Below are 19,393 nucleotides of genomic sequence, written 5' to 3' on the forward strand. Positions count from 1 at the left end.
CTCTCTCCAGACAGTTGCCTCCAGTCGATTAATCTTAATCTCTTGTATTATTGGGATTTTGCTCTACCTTCTCTTTATTGTCACATCTGTCCGTACTGAAACTCCCCTCCTTCATCAATCATCCTTTTTTAAAGGATCCTTATCCAGTCAGTACGGTCCCATAAAATCACATATTCTAACAATAACTTGACATTTATTTTTTCTGTACGACAAGTTGGCATATTATTTCAGTTCATTTAACAGCATTTTAAAACTATTGTCTAGACTTTGTTTTCTTGGTTAAATTTAATAAAAATGTATAGCAACTACTCCAGCTTTGGTAATATACAGTAAATATGATATTGGTATTATTAGTATTGTCGGGTGGCCGATCGAGCCGCCCGATCACGGCATTTTCAAAACATCGGTATCGGCCAAAAAAGTATCGGGACATAGCTAGTTATTAATGTCTTTAATATGGATTAAATCGTTTATATATCGTTGCATTTAACGTCACTTCCGGCCGGCGACACTTCTAACATGGTTTACATGTTTGAATTGTGACATTTTATATCTGTTCATGTTGCATTAAGCTGCTGCTATTCATTTCATGCCATTCAGAATGTTGCACTAAGGTTAAGCCAAAAAGTATTTAAATTTTTTGGTGTTTGTGAGTTTGACTGTTATTGCACTATTCTGCACTTTTTTTTTTAGTTTACAATTTCATGTTTTTACATTTTGTGGCACCAGTGCTGATAAACCTTGTTGAAATATATGTCCATGTTGTTCTCCAATGGACAATAAAAGAAACTTAGTTTTAGTCCTTTTTTTTAAATTCATTGCCAAAATGTATCTGATCAGGAAAAAGTATTGGAAATGTATCGGGAGCCAAAAAAAGTGATCGGATCGGGAAAAATCGGCATCGGCAGATACTCAAACTCAAGTGATCGGGATCGGATCGTGAGCTAAAAAATCCTGATCGGGACAACCCTATATATTATATAAATACCCTGCTTTTCCATAGTCCTCACTGCACTCTGCCATCATTTGCTTATATGAACAGCACTCCTGTTTTCTTAATATAGTGCAGTAAACGTGTAGTACGTGTATTTTGATGTTTCCTCCACACCTTTTTTTAAATCCACATTTTGTAAGCCGAGGGTCTCAAGTGTTTTCCTGCCCTGATGAAAACAAGCATGACTTTTAAGTCCTCAACTCTGCTGCCCCACTGGTTCCCGTCATCTAAGGGGATTATGTAAAACAGGAATGGCAAGTAAATGTTGTTTAATGGATCTCAGACTATTGGCAAGTGGGGAAGAAAAAAAACAACAGCTTGTTTTCAAGTTCTACTGAGCTGTAAAAGTCATTGATTGGTGTATTAATTATTTTAGCACAGTTGCAGCATGAACTGCATGGTGACCTAGAAATGATTAAGTGTAACTGACAGATGCCATAGTTGATTTAGTTCTACCCCTTGAAAAATACGGCTCTTTAGACATGCTCCTTTTTCTCTTGTATAAAAAGTCATTTTATAGCCATTTTGAATCAGAATTGAAAAGGATCAACACCGTGATGGGAGTGAATTGTTTGATTTTTGTGTGGGTGTCACTCATGACGCCGAGCATTTCGAAAGTGGCAGTCTTTTAAACCTTTAACTTGAGAGCATTTTGGAAGCAGCCTATCTGGACTCCTTTACTGCCTCAATTTCATGGGGAATTTATTGCCACCCCCCCGCTTAAGTGCCATGAATGTATTTACTGCAAAAAGCAATTCAGATGTCAAAGTCCCTGCACCCTCGTGCATCTTCTGAAAGACCTTCCGTTAAGCCAGATTGGAAGTCTCCATGGGGTGAGCTGGATGGAGATGAGAGAGATGCAGGCAGGCCGACCTGCGATTTAAATCAGTCATATTGACTGTGGAGCTCGCTCGGATACCACATAACTCCTGCTGAGCTGTCTAGCTCCAAAGACACGTAGAGCTGATTCCTCCCCCAAATAACTGCAAATGTAACAGCCTTGGTTACCGTTGCCACCCAACATTTCTTTCATGTTCATATTTTAATTTAAAACAAAGCCAATCTGCATCTCAGAACGGTGTTGGGAAAGAGCTAGGATCACAATACATCTACGTCACTCTTTAAAACAAGGAATACGAAAGCACTTGTGGGGACTTGCTTAAGATGTGTGTGTGTATTAGTTTGTGGATGACACACTTTTAGAGTAGAGGGCATCAAAATTAAGAATTTGTTTCTTTAGTAAAGAGTTGGGAAAGAGCCAGACTCTGCTTCTTTTGAGGCCTTTCATGCTGAGTTTTTACCGACGTGCCCAGATTGGCTGGACATCATGGCGAAGGCCAACTTGCTGCTTCTGAAAAAGTCACTTTATGGTTTTTTTTTCTGTTTTAAATTAAATTATACAAATGCTGTCCATAAAAGGGAATCAAAGAGGACACCAATCTTGGCACCAATTTCTAGCAAAATGCTTATCAAGCCGTCATAACCAAGCCTGTTTACCGCTATCTAAGTTTGTCATGTTTGATTCCAAGGTGGGATGTAGGCATTTCTATTAACTCATATTGACATTTTTACATCTTTTGTTTGACTTTCATCTGCAAATCAATCTGCACCTTGGAAGACTTTGAGCTTTTGAGCTAGAGGAAACCAAAATAATCTTTTGAAGCATCATCTAAACAAATTCATCAAATGAGAAACGCAGCTGCTTTATTCATCAAACTCAAATGATATTTTAGACTTTACAAAGTCATGGTCATTAGTGGAAAAGGTGGGAAAGGGGAGGAGAAGATGTTAATCTTCCTCAGACTGCCCCTTCATGCCACAGACAGCTTGATTGTATAAAATGTGATTAATTAATACTCTGACAACAGAGATATGAGAATAGAAATGAGCTGATCAACATAGCAGCCAAAAATAAACATCTCTGATGACATTCTGCTGAGGCACAAGGCAGGATGTATTACGTTGTTGCGTGGCCCTCCGAGCAGATGCGGCTCATAAATAACGGTATGTTGGAAAGTTATGTGTATAAAATGAGGCCAGGCTAACCTAATGGACAAATGTACTGATTGATGATAACCTTTCATTTACTTGGGAATCAATAATGCAGTTAGAGGAGTGGGAGGCTCAAAACATCACTCAGATTGCAACAGGTGATCCATCACGCAAGCATTATTTGAAGGAAATTTGAGAGTTTTGACTGAGCAAATTATGAATTTTAATTTATAAAATGATCACTTAACATAGTGCAGCAACGTATTTGAACGATTTTGAAACCACTTCCGCTGTTCAATATTTTCATATTTATGGCTGCACTTTAAGTTTAATTCATTGATTGCTATATTTAATAGATATTCTTTATTGGATGTTGATTTAAAAACAAAACCAAAACACTGGCATGTGATCAATACTCTGTATCGACCAAAACCCAAAGCCCAGGTATTAGAAGCAGTATCAAGACCGCTAACCAAGCTTATAGACATAACTAGATTTTTTTGTTTTTTAACTCGTCTATAACGTGTACAAAAACTGATATCCAAAGAAAAAACTGCATAGATGTTTGCTCTAAATGAAGTATTTCAACATGGAACGTTGGCTATGTTTCACCCCTACTGGTTCAGACAGACATTTGAATTATAACGCCTGTCTTTTATTTTTATTTTTAATTTTTTTTATTTATTTTTTTTTTAAATATTTTTATCCCGGTTTTTTTTCTCATTTTTACCACCCCGTGCTCCTACCTAACAGTCCTGGGCATTGCCATCCTCTACCAACCCCGGGAGGGCCCTGCACTGAGCTCAGGTCTCCTCCTTAACCTGAGGAGTGAGCAGGCCGCATCTTTTCACCAGACAGGGTGGGGCTTCTCCGGCCGGACGTAGCGCGTGGAAGGATCACGTTATTCCGGCCGGATCCTCCCCACCCCATCTGGCGCCCCGGTTACGCCTGTCTTTTATGTTCTGCTGCAAACTCTGCAGTTTTAATTGTGTTTTTTATGTTTTGATTGTTGTACGGCAACCTTGAGTGCCAAGAAAGGCGCCTTATAAATAAAATGTATTAATATTATTATTATTATTATTATTATTATTGTTATTATTAACATCTATGTGGTTCAATATTTTAAAGATGTGAATAGTGAAAACCGTGTGGACATGAGTCCTTCTGAACCTGCCAATCACCTGCTGCTGCTGCTGCTTGGCTTGATTGGGCTCTCCATCTCGAGCACAAGCTGCTGGTTGTCTCCGCCGGCGCCGCCTCTGGAGCCAGTTGCTCACGTTTAGCTCTAATTGCACAATGAGCCCGCCACTTGGGCCAATTCAAACCAATTTCCCCCATCTTTTCCATGTGGCTCCCAAGATGCTGTAATGGCAAGCTGCAGCTGTCAGAATCAATCTCAGAAGTTTGTAGTTTAATGTCCTATTAGTATTCCAATATCCCTTTTTTAAATGTATTTATTTCATATTTAAGCAGTTTGTCAACACTGTTGCCGCACACCGTGGTGGCTGTCCTTGGCATATAGGCCAATCAAAATTTGATGAAGGATCCAATCAGCACATATCGGAGGGAGTCTGCCAATGCTTGAGTGTCCATGTCATGGTTTGTATTATTTTGATTTATAATCCTGTGTGTGTGAGTGTGTGTGTGTGTGAGTGAGGAGTGCGTCATGGAAAGCCAGGAGGCCAAGAACACAATGATGCTCCTGGCTCTGGCCTGTATTGGCTTGGCTGCATGCCTGCTAGGAGGAGAGAGACTTGGATGAGGGTCTGGATACTCATCCCCACACGGCTGCATGGAGAGGCAGAGAGGGAAGCTGGCATGGCCAGGTAGCAGGAACATATAAGGCAGGGGCTCCAAGTATGTCCCACACTAGCAGATCAAACCTCCTGGAAGAGACTGAACAAGCTGGTGACTGGTCTGCTCCTCACGATCCTACATTGTGTTTCTCACGCTGAACTCCTTGTGTATTTGTTTTCGTGTGGATCAACCAAAATCCATCCAAGAACAAATACATAGATACCTGTATTTGTCACTGTATTGTACACAATGATATTACAGCTGCCCAGTCCAGTAGTGTTAAAAAAGATGAAGCCACACATTGGACAACGTGAAGACAATAAGGTTTGAATACACAAGATACAGACTTTACAGAGAGCAGGATAAAGTGTTAAGAGACAGTATTGCGCCAAGCAGAGCCGTCTGGGAGATTTGCGAGGCCCTGTGTGAAACGGCCGGGGGGGGCCCTTGTGAATTTTTGGGTATTTCGGGTCGGATCGAGTGTCTATATGCGCAATTTTAACTCTCCAATTAGCAAAATACTGGATACAAACACATACACACGTTTCATTATGAAGCATTGCATTGACAAGACATGACAAGTCAAGATATTTTTTATAGTAATGCCTGTTTATTACAACATTGTTCACACACAAATAATCTTACATGAATCAAATCAGCCTGTAACTGAGAGCGACATATATATTAATGACATAGGGGCCTAACTCAACTGACATTATATAGTGTGTGATTCATTCCAGTTCTACACAAAACAAAATCGCCCCATAAGTTAACACATTAACAGCATGCTTATGCATATAAGGTGTAATCTTCTCAAATTATAGAGGCTAAATAAATGAAAATGAAAAATATGTGCCTCAACTGCCTCAGGGCGGGGCCCCACGGCTGCTTGAGACCCGGTCGGATCGGTGATTTTTGTAACAAATTTATCAAACGAGCCTTTCAGAGAGGCATTAAACTCTTCCATTTTCTTTAGTTTTTTTCTATTTTCATTCCCTGATGGAAATTTCCTGAATCTGTCTCGTTCTCTCGACATTGTGTGACAGTTTGTTCCACACTCTACCCGTCTGGATCAGAGCAGCTTGTGTCTGCGCTTGGTCTGATCAGTTGTATTGAACAACAGACACGCGCAGCGACATCAAGCACAAGCACAAGCACATCATTGCACATATATTTATTGATATGCACAGACTAGTACACATTTAGGTCTGTAATGGAACGTGACTGTTGATATTTATAAGGGAAAGTAGGAAAAAAAACTAAAAAGAAAAAAAAAAAAATCCCGCCCATAGCGCGAGGCCCCTTGGGGCGCGAGGCCCCGTGCGGTCGCACGGTTCGCACACTCCTTGCGGCGGCCCTGGCGCCAAATATAAATAAGATATAAATATGTTAAGTTTGGATTTGCACTTATAGGGAGTATATTGCTCTGGGTGTATGGTTTGTTGAGGGACTGAAAACTGTATAATAGTCATTTTGTGCATGTTTTAATTGATCTGTAACGCCTTCCTGAAGGCAGCAGTTCAATGAGGTGATGATCGGGGGTGAGAGGAGTCTTTTATGAAGCGGTTGCTATGGAAATGAACTGTATTATGCATAACTGAGACGATCTTTTATCTTGAGGCTGATTTTTCACCCCTCCTACAAATCTGGAGGTTGTTATCAAAGGAGATGGCAGATCTGAGTTTAATCTCAGGTCAACAGTGTCTCATGGCTTCAGAGGCAGGTGTTTGTCGGGAACGCTGATACGTTCCAGTCTCATATATTTAAACGTGCCTAGATATGCTTTTTGCAGAGCAGCATCCAGGAGGAGAACAAGCGAAGATATGAGTGAAACAACAGAGGGATAATGGCAGGAGCAATACCAAAAAATGAGTAAAAAACACAGAGCATGGCGAAAACAGTATGGTCTGCTTGCACTCAGGGAATGAAAGCTGTTGGAGCTGTCATCTACACCAATTTTCTTTCATGTTTCCAGCAGTCAATATAACAAATTCACAAAAAAAAGAGACAAAGAAAGAGAGAGAGAAGGCATAAAGTCAACAACCAGATGAAAACAAGCATGTTGATTCAGCTCCTGGTATTATGTTGTCATGTTAACGGTTGAAGAGAATCAGAATCAGCTTTATGGGCCAAGTTATGTTGGCCATGCTTACGTGACATCTGTAACCGCTGGATAAAGATCAGCCTGGCGATAAAAGCGAGCCGAACCCCCGCCTGAACAGCCACGTAGTGTGAACAAAGATGGCCTGAAAACTTCAGATTACAAAAGAATCACTTATTGTGCACAATACAATGACCCAGTGAAAATGATGCCTGTGCTTGGCGTTACTGGAACATTGAACGATCTCTCCAGCATTACCAAGATTGTTGTGGAATGTCTGTTGAAGGGAAAAATACACCAAATGCCAACCTAATTACTTTGTCAACATTGAGATCGCCCTTCAAATGATATAATAATGGAACAAAGTGGCTGGCAGGTGGACAGACAGAACTGCTGCCAAGGTGACGGAGAGGAAAAATAGAGAGAACTCTCTAGATATCCTAGAAAGATCCAGACAGTGACTTACCCCACAGCATAGACGGGCATGGTGCTTTTCTGAGGTTCTCAGTGCTGCTTGAGGACGGCCTGTTAAGGAAGGAGCAAAGAGAGCAGCTCTGCTTCAGTGGAGATGGCACTCTCTCCTTTCTTTGGCCGTCTTCTTCTCTGTTTGCCCTGGAGGGTCTTTCCTCGGCATCAGCCTCCGTGCCGGAGCTCATCTCACTATCTCATGCCCTCTTAATCCCCAACCCTCTACACATGCCTATCATTTGCAGCTCCTTTTAAAAAGTTATGTACAAAATTACATTTTATTTTGTCCTTCCAGACTGATGTTTACAGATAGATGGAGCCAGAGAAGCTTCATGCAAAATATGAAAACATGTGTGCTCTATGTTATTATAGACATCAGAGATGTATTTCTTTGTGTAAGCCAATTAATTTAAGGAATACATGATTAGTACTACTGTTATTCACAGGACTTTATTTAGTTATCGATATAATTCAGCGCAAGCGCTTTGGCACCATTTAAGGTTGATACTTTTTCTGCTTCACCTGCAAAAGTCTTTGACCTACCACCTGCAAGATTTCATAAGAACCTCGATGTCATCTGACATTGAGCTCAGAAAACAAAAACTTTGGTTCCATTTTGACTGGAAATGAAATGAAATTCAGCATCAGCTGTTGACCGGAATGACATTAGATGTTTCCTTTCATACACTTGAAATATTTGGGATAATCCTGCAGCTAAACATACAATAGATTCATCCTAAACAGCAGTCTCCAGCCCGGCTGATCTTTGCTTGTACAGTCACATGAGCTGATGGACAGTGTTGTGCAAGTTCATACTTCTCATGAACTAGTTCAAAGTTCAGTTCGCATTGTTTAAAAATGAATTGTTCACATTCATAGTTCACCATTTTCATTTTGAACTAGTTCAAATTCAGTTCGTTTCAATATTTTTAGGTGAGAAGTACGAATGAAACGCCAGACTATCCTAAAACTGTTCACTGTATTCAATCCTGTATTGTCCTATTGGCTTTTCAACTTTATTCAGAGGCTGTAATTCTCCAACATTGTAGTCCATTATCAATTTCAATCCCCATCAAAATCAACCCCCTGAAGGAGCAGCAGTGGGACTGAGGTCGTTTGGGGCTGTTGGTCTTCTTGGTCTTTCCTGATCACTTTGTTTGATTGTCAAGGACTTGCAGATATTTTCTCACACTGGACGGATGCTTTAACTTCACATGATGTTTCAAATGTGAAGTTGACCAGTCAGACGTTCAGACTTTTTTTCTCAGCGCAGGTTTTTACCGTCAGACTCTTTGCGAGACAATGTGTAAAATTCCCGCGGATAATGATAAGCGGATCATCATCTGACGGCTCGCTGACGCAACGTCTCTCTCTTCACTGGCAATGTAAAGATGCACCGGGCTCGGACCACCGTTGCCATGAAGCTGGTGTCCGTTGCTATGCTAGTGTGTGCACTGCATGTTGGGTAATGTAGTGTGAAGTCGTCGTCTCGTCGAGTATTTTAAATGTGCCCGCTGGTGAAATGAGAAGGATTATTCCGTAATAATTGGACCTAAACAGTGAAGCTGAAACTCACATAATCTGAACAGTTCAAATTCCAGTTCGTGATCTGCAGATCTGGACAAGTTCACGTTCAAGTTCTTTATTTGTAAATATGTTGCGTTCAGTTCAACGTTCTCACAGAAATGAACGTGTTCAATGAACGCGTTCATTTGAACTCGTTCATGCACAACACTGCTGATGGATTTGTATCTCTGATGCTTCACATCAAGAAGATTCAATGTGTTTTAATATAGTCTCTGTGTCTGTTTTTTTCCTCAATTTTTCTAGATGATGAAACATGGATGGGACAGCTACAGACAATATGGTTGGGGTCACAACGAGCTGAAGCCCATCGCAAAGAAAGGACATTCCACGAACATCTTTGGTAAGCCCGACATAAGCTCCCCTCTCCGGCTGCTGCCCGTGCCCACTGGCACTTTGCTCACACATTTGTAAATCACACATGGATGCATGCAAAACAGTTGAGTTTTTGCTCCTCTACAAGGTTATGTGATAATCCCTCCAGCGTACACACATCACTCAGGACCAAGTGTTTCCGAACAAAAACACAAAACTGAAATTAAAAGCAAAAAAGCACACATCATTAACTGCTAACGGTGGAATTATCACATTATCTGGTAATCACAAATATGAGAACTTTATTACACCATAAAATATTGTGTGCACTGTCCTAAGTTAATTAAAATGTTGGATCTCTTGTAATAAATCCAGCACACCCTTCCCCCTGCAGCAGCAGCCTTTTCTGTGCTGCTCCTGCAGCCAGTTGCTGATGAGGTTAAATTCAAATGATTTTTTTTCTTCTCTCATCCTTTCCATGTGGCTCCCAAGATGCTCTGATGGGGAAACTGCAACTGTCAAAATCAATCGTGAAATGTTGTTGCTTTATGTCCAATTAACTTCCCTAGAACCTTTCAAGCAGTAGGTTTTTCCCTCACCCCAAAAAGCCCAGGCTCATTTTTACTCAGTCGTGTCAGGTTTAGTTCATCTCCAACTAAAATGAGCGAGAAAGACGCCTGACAAACACTGTGGCTTCAGGCAGGATAGAATAAACAATACATATTATTTACCGTGCATGTGTGTATATAAACGCACAGTTTGTGTGTAGGGATGGGAATTGTCGGGAATTTTCCGATTCCATTTTCGATTCTGTTTAACGATTTGATTATTTATCGATTCTCATTTGGAAAAAAGGAGAACAAACAGGTTGATTAGCATCAACTCTGTTTTATATTTTTGAACAAAAAAATACAAGTGAGGTCAACACATTCATCTACCGAAAATCAGGGGCATCTACTGTGGCAAATGAGTGCAAGCCTTTCACCACAAACTCTGTCACTGCTCGGTGACATTCATCTATTCTGGCCTGGGTCTTACTCTTCCCTGCCTGGATGAAAGGAGAAGCTTGCGGTAGACTGGAGCTAGTACTGCAGCCTCTGAGCCAGGCACACTGTCTCTCGTCATGGTCAACTAAATGTAATGCATGAGAAGAGATTCATTTAACGTTAGTAGTTAGTAACAGCAGGTTTTACAATAAGGCAAATGGCGCTAACATGATAGGCAGTGTTAGTTTGTTAGTTAGCTGCAGTATCAACAGCAGAGGACTGGCTAACGTTGAGAAGATTCGCTCCGGACTCGGAACATCAAACACGCGACATTCATTAAAAGTTATTGCACGCTGTGTATGCAAATGCTTGTGCATGTTGTTGGTGTTTCCTCTCTTTGTTGAAATGTCCACATTGCAAGTATTGCAAGTCGCCCTGTTGTCATCCTTTTTGGTAAAATGTAACCAAACTTTCGAGCGTTTATGCGCTTTGTCGCCATGTTTTCCTGCTGGGCGCGAATGCGCACGTTGCGTAACCAAATGGCAAACGATTCCAAGGAATTGAAACACTGGGAACCGGTTCTCAACAAGAACTGGTTTTCGATTCCCATCCCTATTTGTGTGTGTAAGAAATGCCCTCGGATCAGACTGATCTGCTTCAATCAAAGGTATTTTTTACTTGTAACTAACTTATAAAGTTAAGTGTTTTGATATTCAGATTAATACAAAAGATAAGCTTTCTTTCTTTCTTTCTAGTATATTTAGAGCCGTGATTCCCAACCCCCGGTCCCCGGACCGGTACCGGGCCGTAGAGCCGTTACTACTGGGCCGTGAAATGGCTTGTGTTCCGATCAGATGATCAGATGATGATCATGATGATTAGGGCTGCAACGATTTGTCGACAAAAAGCGATAAGCAAAATTGTCGGCAATTGTCACCAGACGTTTTTTTCCCAATGGAGTGAGGCATCTCACTTCACTTCACCTCATACAATCTCTGCCGAGAGCCGCGCAGCACCACAGCGTCTCAGCGCAGCTTTTTTTTCCTTTTTTTTTTTTTTGCGTCTCAGCGCAGCTGCGGGTAACAAAACTTCAAAAGTTCGGGAGCATTTTAGCCTGGATACGGCGAATACAAAGAAGACTTGCAAGGTTTGCAAAGCAGACCTTGCTTATCCCTGGAGCACGTTGGTAATGCACGAGCATTTGAAGAGAAAAAGCACCTCGGACAGTTGAACGAAACGGACTCGCCTTGGTAAATTATTAAGCGTATTTTGGCTTTAAAAGAGAGCTTTAACGTTATGCCTGACTGTGCCTGACAAAAGTATTTTAAATTAAATGCATGCAGACCGATGAAGAGCCACCATGGACCCCTTTCTGCAAAAGAAGCAGACGTATTCCTGCACCAGACGACTGCGCTCACTGATCAATACTGCAGATAGTGATCTGTGATATGAGGCTCTCCACGGTTGATGGTGACGGGTTTGAACACCAGTTCAACCCAGAGTACGTCCTGCCATCCAGAACCCATTTCACCCACTTGTTGGAGAAAAAATACGAGACGTTTTATTTTATTTTATCATTTATTTTTTATATAACACAATTGCCTGTCCTTAAAACATGAAAAATAATGGACAGAGGTTTATTTATTTATGGATTTATGTCTATACTGACTGATCACTGTGCTTGTCCTTGGTTTTTTTATTTACTTTTTGTATGAACAGCAGCAAAGTTGAATAAAATATCTATTTTTCATTGAAGTACCCATCTTTCCCGTGTTTATTATCATTTGACACATAATTAAAGCAACCTCATACTAAATTTAAGAAAAAAATAGTAATTATCCGATTAGTCGACTAATCGTTTCAATAATCGGTGACTAGTTGACTATTAAAATAGTCGTTAGTTGCCGCCCTATTTAAAATGCTTTCTTTTTTTCTAAAATGTTTATTAAAATTGACATAAATTGTCAACCGGTCCATGAGCTTTTTGTTTATACTTGTGCTGGTCCTTGGCACAAAAAAGGTTGGGAACCCCTGATTTAGAGCATATGAGAAGTATGGCTGCAGGATTACATAACTAATCTGAGAAAAATATTTTATTAGAGCCTTTAAATACTGTTGAATATGTTCTGCATTAGTTACTGTTTCATTAGAAGGAGCAGAACTACTAGGACATTATTTGCATTGTACAATTTTAGCTTCACCTTACTCATCATTAATGTATAGGATTTAGTCTTGAAAGGGGACATATTATGCAAAAACAACAAAAATAAATCTTGTCCTATGCTTTTGCTGGCTGAGGTAATCTAAATGTGAAAAGATAGAAGCTTAAATGTGCAGGATGTCATCACAGAGCCAGATCAGAGTTATAAAGTGTGTTGTGGTCAGGCTAGCCAGAGCTCTGTCTGCCAGGCACAAACAAAACCCCTCAACAAACCGTTGATAGCTGAAGCACGCGTCCTCTGGTGTTCATTTAGAGGAGGGAGTATTAGTTTTTGCATTAGCGTTCCATTCCTGTGCAACCCGAGTTTACTAGAGCCTGGTAAGGTCTTTGTCAGGTTCCAGCTGAAAGGGAGTTTCCTGTTGGTAGACAGAGACATTGTCCTTCATTGATCTGGTTTCCCACAGAGAGATCAATACAGTGCAGCTCCTCGTCTGTGAGATGTTTCTCAGAAGCAGCAGCCATCTAGGTCCGTGTATCTTTTGGTCATTGGATTTTTCCGTCATGAGTGGGAATCAAAAACAAAAAACGATTGGTTTATTTGATTTTCCTTTTAAAACAAAAAACAAATATTGAATTACACTGCATTTTTTCTTTTTCTGTGTTAATATGATTTAACAAAGATTCAAAATACGCTTTTATTTTCGTTTTCTATTTCATATAAGAAAAATGAAATTACTAGTCAACAGGAAGGAAAAAACGAACCAAAAACAACCGTTTATTCATATTCGTGCACCGGAAGCTGGCATTTACAACCGAGTGAACTTAGTTCTGGATATTTGACAGGCATTCCTGTGACAATTCTCTCCAGGGGAAGTTTGATTTTAATATTTAATTGGTCGGGTTTACGTGACTCGGAAATGGCTCTGTACGCGGCAGTTCGGGTAACCATGGTTACCATGGCGGCGCTGAAACAACAGATTAATGATTATTTTTTTAAAGATTGATTAAGGACTTGTTCCACAGCGGTTTGACGCACAATGACATTTCCTGCACGTTGCAGCAGATGAGTCTCCTGCAATGCTCAGAAATGAGCGTCAGAAGATTCTGTGCTCGGCATGATCTGAGGAGAAAAAGACGCAGAGCTGGAGAGCGCTTTGATTCAATCTATTTATGAGGTTTTTATTCAGATGTCCACAGTATATTGTAAATATACACACTGCATGCGACGCGAGCGAGAGTCAGCGTCAAAAACAGTTCCATTGCTTTATTTTTATTGCACTGTCTACACTGGTTGCGAGCGACGCGGCGTCGTTTTGAGCTGGACTTTTGTCGCACGCCCTGCTTCTATTTTCTTCCCGTCGGTCGCTTTGAAAGCCGGTTGAAAGTTGAAAAAAAAGTTGAAAGCGCTGTAGGAAACAGTCATTCCAATACAAGAACCTCAATAAAGTGTCAGCTGCTGGAGGGAGATCGCCAGGCTGGAAGGTTCTGATAAGATAATAAGATATAATAAGAATCTTATCTTAGGGCTTAATTTGTGCCGGATCCTGCCGGATTTCTCGTGTCCTCTGCTTTTTCCCCACATCCCAGTAATGATCTGACATGCTGACATGTTTGTTGCTTTAACACCACACGCCGGTCACTCCACGCTGTTCGCTGTTTCATTGCGTCACCGTTCGGTTTTTTCCCCACTTATTCCACCGAATAATAAGCTTGTTTTCTGTTTAGAAAGTACAAACGTAGAAGGATTACAAGTAATCACCATTTTTTTACTTGTCCCTTTACTCTTTCAGGAGTAATTTTAGGAGTTTCTTTCAGGAGCGCATAATTCAGGAGTGAATAAAGGCTGATTTATGGTTCCGCGTAAAATCGACGGCGTAAGGTACGCGGCGACGCGCACCGTTCGGTGACTGGGCCGCGTAACCTACGCCGTAAGGTCTGCGTTGGTGTAACGCGGAACCATAAATCAGCCTTTTAAAAGGCGAGTCTCAGCTGTCAATCAAAAGAACGTGGTAGAACGTGGGGCCGATGACGCGTTCAGTGTTTCAGGACAGAGCGGGTCCGATGCCACGCAGTGTGACGCGACGGTCGGACGCTCGCATGCAGTTAGGACAGGCTTTTAGGGAGCCGTAGCCTAATTTTTGTTGACCGCTTTGATCACTGATCACCCCGATCACGTTTGCAGTGTACACGTTTAAAACCCATTAAGCATGTCGGAAGGCCGTTGTGGCTGAGTTTTGTCATTAAACGCCATAAAACTTCTCTCGGACTCAGCGTGCTTCTCTGTCAGCAGCGCGTCATGCAAATATACAGGACCTAACAATAAACTCTCAAGCGGCTCTTTAAGGAAAGCCGCAATACCGGCTATCTGTGTTCACTGGGGGTGCTTGCTGGAGAAGGTCGGGTTGGAAGAACCTGAAAGAGCTCCATCAGCCATGAATTCCGGCGTCAGGTAAAGTTTGTGCTGCAGTGCAATTTATACATATAATGGTAATCACGTGGATACTTCACGCGTGGGACTAAATTAATTCTTCCAACCCGACCTTCTCCAGCATGCACCCCCAGTGAAGACAGATAGCCGGTCATTCGGCCATGATGAATCAAAGCGCTCTCCAGCTCTGCGTAGCCTTTTTCTCCTCAGATCATGCCGAGCACAGAATCTTCTGACGCTCATTTCTGAGCATTGCAGGAGACACATCTGCTGCAACGTGCAGGAAATGTCATTGTGCGTCAAACCGCTGTGGAACAAGTCCTTAATCAATCTTTAAAAAATAATCCTAATTATAATATATATATATATATATATATATATATATATATATATATATATAATATATAATATATATATATAATATAAATAATCTGTTGTTTCAGCGCCGCCATGGTAACCATGGTTACCCGAACTGCCGCGTACAGAGCCATTTCCGAGTCACGTAAACCCGACCAATTAAATATTAAAATCAAACTTCCCCTGGAGAGAATTGTCACAGGAATGCCTGTCAAATATCCAGAACTAAGTTCACTCGGTTGTAAATGCCAGCTTCCGGTGCACGAATATGAATAAACGGTTGTTTTTGGTTCGTTTTTTCCTTCCTGTTGGGTCCGTGTATCTTTTGGTCATTGGATTTTTCCATCATGAGTGGGAATCAAAAAACAAAAAACGATTGGTTTATTTGATTTTCCTTTTAAAACAAAAAACAAATATTGAATTACGCTGCATTTTTTCTTTTTCTGTGTTAATATGATTTAACAAAGATTAAAAATACGCTTTTATTTTCGTTTTCTATTTCATATAAGAAAAATGAAATCCCTAGTCAACAGGAAGGAAAAAACGAACCAAAAACAACCGTTTATTCATATTCGTGCACCGGAAGCTGGCATTTACAACCGAGTGAACTTAGTTCTGGATATTTAACAGGCATTCCTGTGACAATTCTCTCCAGGGGAAGTTTGATTTTAATATTTTATTGGTCGGGTTTACGTAAAATGGCTCTGTATGCTGCAGTTCGGGTAACCATGGCAACCATAGCGGCGCTGAAACAACAGATTAAGGATTATTTTTTAAAGATTGATTAAGGACTTGTTCCACAGCGGTTTGACGCACAATGACATTTCCTGCACGTTGCAGCAGATGAGTCTCCTGCAATGCTCAGAAATGAGCGTCAGAAGATTCTGTGCTCGGCATCATCTGAGGAGAAAAAGGCTACGCAGAGCTGGAGAGCGCTTTGATTCAATCTATTTATGAGGTTTTTATTCAGATGTCCACAGTATATTGCAAATATACACACTGCATGCGACGCCAGCGAGAGTCAGCGTCAAAAACAGTTCCATTGCTTTATTTTTTATTTGCACTGTCTACACTGGTTGCGAGCGACGCGGCGTCGTTTTGAGCTGGACTTTTGTCGCACGCCCTGATTCTATTTTCTTCCCGTCGCTCGTTTTGAAAGCCGGTTGAAAGTTGAAAAAAAAGTGTAAAGCGCTGTAGGAAACAGTCATTTCAATACAAGAACTTCAATAAAGTGGCAGCTGCTGGAGGGAGATCGCCAGGCTGGAAGGTTCTGATAAGATAATAAGATATAATAAGAATCTTATCTTAATCTTATTAGGGCTTAATTTGTCCCGGATCCTGCCGGATTGATCGTGTCCTCTGCTTTTTCCCCACATCCCAGTAATGATCTGACATGCTGACATGTTTGCACCGCACGCCGGTCACTCCAGCTGTTCGCTGTTTGATTGCGTAATCACACGCCGTTATTAATTGTTCGGTTTTTTCCCCACTTATTCCACCGAATAATAAGCTTGTTTTCTGTTTAGAAAGTACAAACGTAGGGAGATTACAAGTAATCACCCATCTTTTACTTGTCCCTTTACTCTTTTAGGAGTCGGCTAATGTTAGGAGTTTCTTTCAGGAGCGCACGGGCGGGTGAATAAAGGCTGATTTATGGTTCCGCGTAAAATCGACGGCGTAGCCTACAGCGTAGGGTACGCGGCGACGCGCACCGTTCGGTGACCGCGCCGCTTACCCTACGCTGTAAGGTCTGCGTTGGTGTAACGCGGAACCATAAATCAGCCTTCTAAAAGGCGAGTCTCAGCTGTCAATCAAAAGAACTCGGTAGAACGTGGGGCCGATAACGGGTTCAGAGCGGGTCCGATGCCACGCATTGCGGCGCGACAGTCGGACGCTCGCATGCAGTTAGGACAGGCTGTTAGGGAGCCGTAGCTTTTGTTGACAGCTTTGTACTGAACACTGATCACCCCGATCACGTTTGCAGTGTACACGTTTAAAACCCATTAAGCATGTCGGAAGGCCGTTGTGGCTGAGTTTTGTCATTAAACGCCATAAAACTTCTGTCGGACTCAGCGTAGCCTACTTCTCTGTCAGCAGCGCGTCATGCAAATATACAGGACCTAACAATAAACTCTCAAGCGGCTCTTAAAAGTACAGGAAAGCCGCAATACCGGCTATCTGTCTTCACTGGGGGTGCATGCTGGAGAAGGTCGGGTTGGAAGAACCTGAGAGAGCTCCATCAGCCATACCATGAATTCCGGCGTCAGGTAAAGTTTGTGCTGCAGTGCAATGTATACATATAATGATAATCACGTGGATACCTCACGCGTGGGACTAAATTAATTCTTCCAACCCGACCTTCTCCAGCATGCACCCCCAGTGAAGACAGATAGCCGGTCATTCGGCCATGATGAATCAAAGCGCTCTCCAGCTCTGCGTCTTTTTCTCCTCAGATCATGCCGAGCACAGAATCTTCTGACGCTCATTTCTGAGCATTGCAGGAGACTCATCTGCTGCAACGTGCAGGAAATGTCATTGTGCGTCAAACCGCTGTGGAACAAGTCCTTAATCAATCTTTAAAAAATAATCCTTAATCTGTTGTTTCAGCGCCGCTATGGTTGCCATGGTTACCCGAACTGCAGCATACAGAGCCATTTCCGAGTCACGTAAACCCCACCAATAAAATATTAAAATCAAACTTCCCCTGGAGAGAATTGTCACAGGAATGCCTGTTAAATATCCAGAACTAAGTTCACTCGGTTGTAAATGCCAGCTTCCGGTGCACGAATATGAATAAACGGTTGTTTTTGGTTCGTTTTTTCCTTCCTGTTGACTAGGGATTTCATTTTTCTTATATGAAATAGAAAACGAAAATAAAAGCGTATTTTGAATCTTTGTTAAATCATATTAACACAGAAAAAGAAAAAATGCAGTGTAATTCAATATTTGTTTTTTGTTTTAAAAGGAAAATCAAATAAACCAATCGTTTTTTGTTTTTTGATTCCCACTCATGACGGAAAAATCCAATGACCAAAAGATACACGGACCCTGTTGACTAGTAATTTCATTTTTCTTATATGAAATAGAAAACGAAAATAAAAGCGTATTTTGAATCTTTGTTAAGTCATATTAACACAGAAAAAGAAAAAATGCAGTGTAATTCAATATTTGTTTTTTGTTTTAAAAGGAAAATCAAATAAACCAATCGTTTTTTGTTTTTTGATTCCCACTCATGACGGAAAAATCCAATGACCAAAAGATACACGGACCCATCTATGAGGGTAAAAATCACACAAACTGAACTGTGCAAGATAGTTTCTACGATTCAAGTGTTTTTATTTATTTATTTCCCTTTTTTCTTTAATCGGGATCTCTGACTTTATTATAGAGGCATATTGAGAATAACCTTGGTCTGACTGATCTATCTCTTACTTTTTTTTTCTTTTTTTCTTTGATTAAAGCACAAAAGATTGTGAACATGACTTATTTGAGTAGGACTGTTATATTCTGTATGAGCAAGAAGAAATAAACCTGTACGGTACCTCTGCTGGCATCTCCTGTCAGCTGAACAGCAAAGTAGAATCCTTGAATGCAGATGACTGTCTGCTGAGGTGTGACAGTCAAACTGCCATCTGGACATCGTAAATCTGCACTGAAGTTAATTGCTAAGCACCATGCATCATATGAGAGCCAAATATTTGTTTTCCAATTCTACATGGCTTATTTTGTATGGCCCATTTTTTTATTCTTTGTTTTGGGATGATCTAAATGAGTCCTCCAGCGTTTCTTCGTTCATCCCAGCTGCACAAATGCAAGACTTGTATGTCGGCGAGTTGCTTGTTAGACGAGACTGTTTCTTGTCTTCTTTGGTTGCTTGTGCCTGATGTTGCCCTCTTTGGTTGTTTAGCATGCAAATGCACAGTTAGATGGCTTTAATTCTGTTGAGAAATGATGTGCAGGCGCCTGGGTTTCTTTATGAGCTGCGGATTAATCCTGGATGGATACAGTTGGTGTGACTTTCCATTTGTTAGTGTTTGTTTTGGTTCCACTATTCATCTGCCGCCAGAACTTTTACATTTTTTTTGTGTCTGTTTTTTCCTTGCCAACTTGAAATAACTGAGTATCTGCACTAAATTAGTCACCAGGTGGCCAGTAAGGAGACGAGACAAAGAATCAATGGTTATTCTGCTTACCAAACACGTTTCCATCA

The 19,393-nt window shown here is 41.1% G+C and overlaps 2 protein-coding genes across 4 annotated transcripts in view; one reads left to right on the top strand and one right to left on the bottom strand.

Moving 5' to 3' along the window:
* The window catches only part of itgav (integrin, alpha V), a 563,305-nt gene that overhangs the window by 319,504 nt on the left and 224,408 nt on the right, over positions 1 to 19,393 (bottom strand). The gene's annotated exons all lie outside the window — the stretch shown is intronic.
* man1a2 (mannosidase, alpha, class 1A, member 2) overlaps positions 1 to 19,393 on the top strand; it is a 140,717-nt gene that overhangs the window by 33,115 nt on the left and 88,209 nt on the right. For all 3 annotated transcript variants that reach the window (XM_061723305.1, XM_061723307.1, XM_061723306.1), the window contains exon 4: positions 9,183 to 9,279. In XM_061723305.1, the coding sequence (XP_061579289.1) occupies positions 9,183 to 9,279 (97 nt within the window). The remainder of the gene's footprint in view (positions 1 to 9,182; positions 9,280 to 19,393) is intronic.

Source organism: Cololabis saira, chromosome 6 (assembly GCF_033807715.1).
Source record: "Cololabis saira isolate AMF1-May2022 chromosome 6, fColSai1.1, whole genome shotgun sequence".
NCBI lineage: Eukaryota > Metazoa > Chordata > Actinopteri > Beloniformes > Belonidae > Cololabis > Cololabis saira.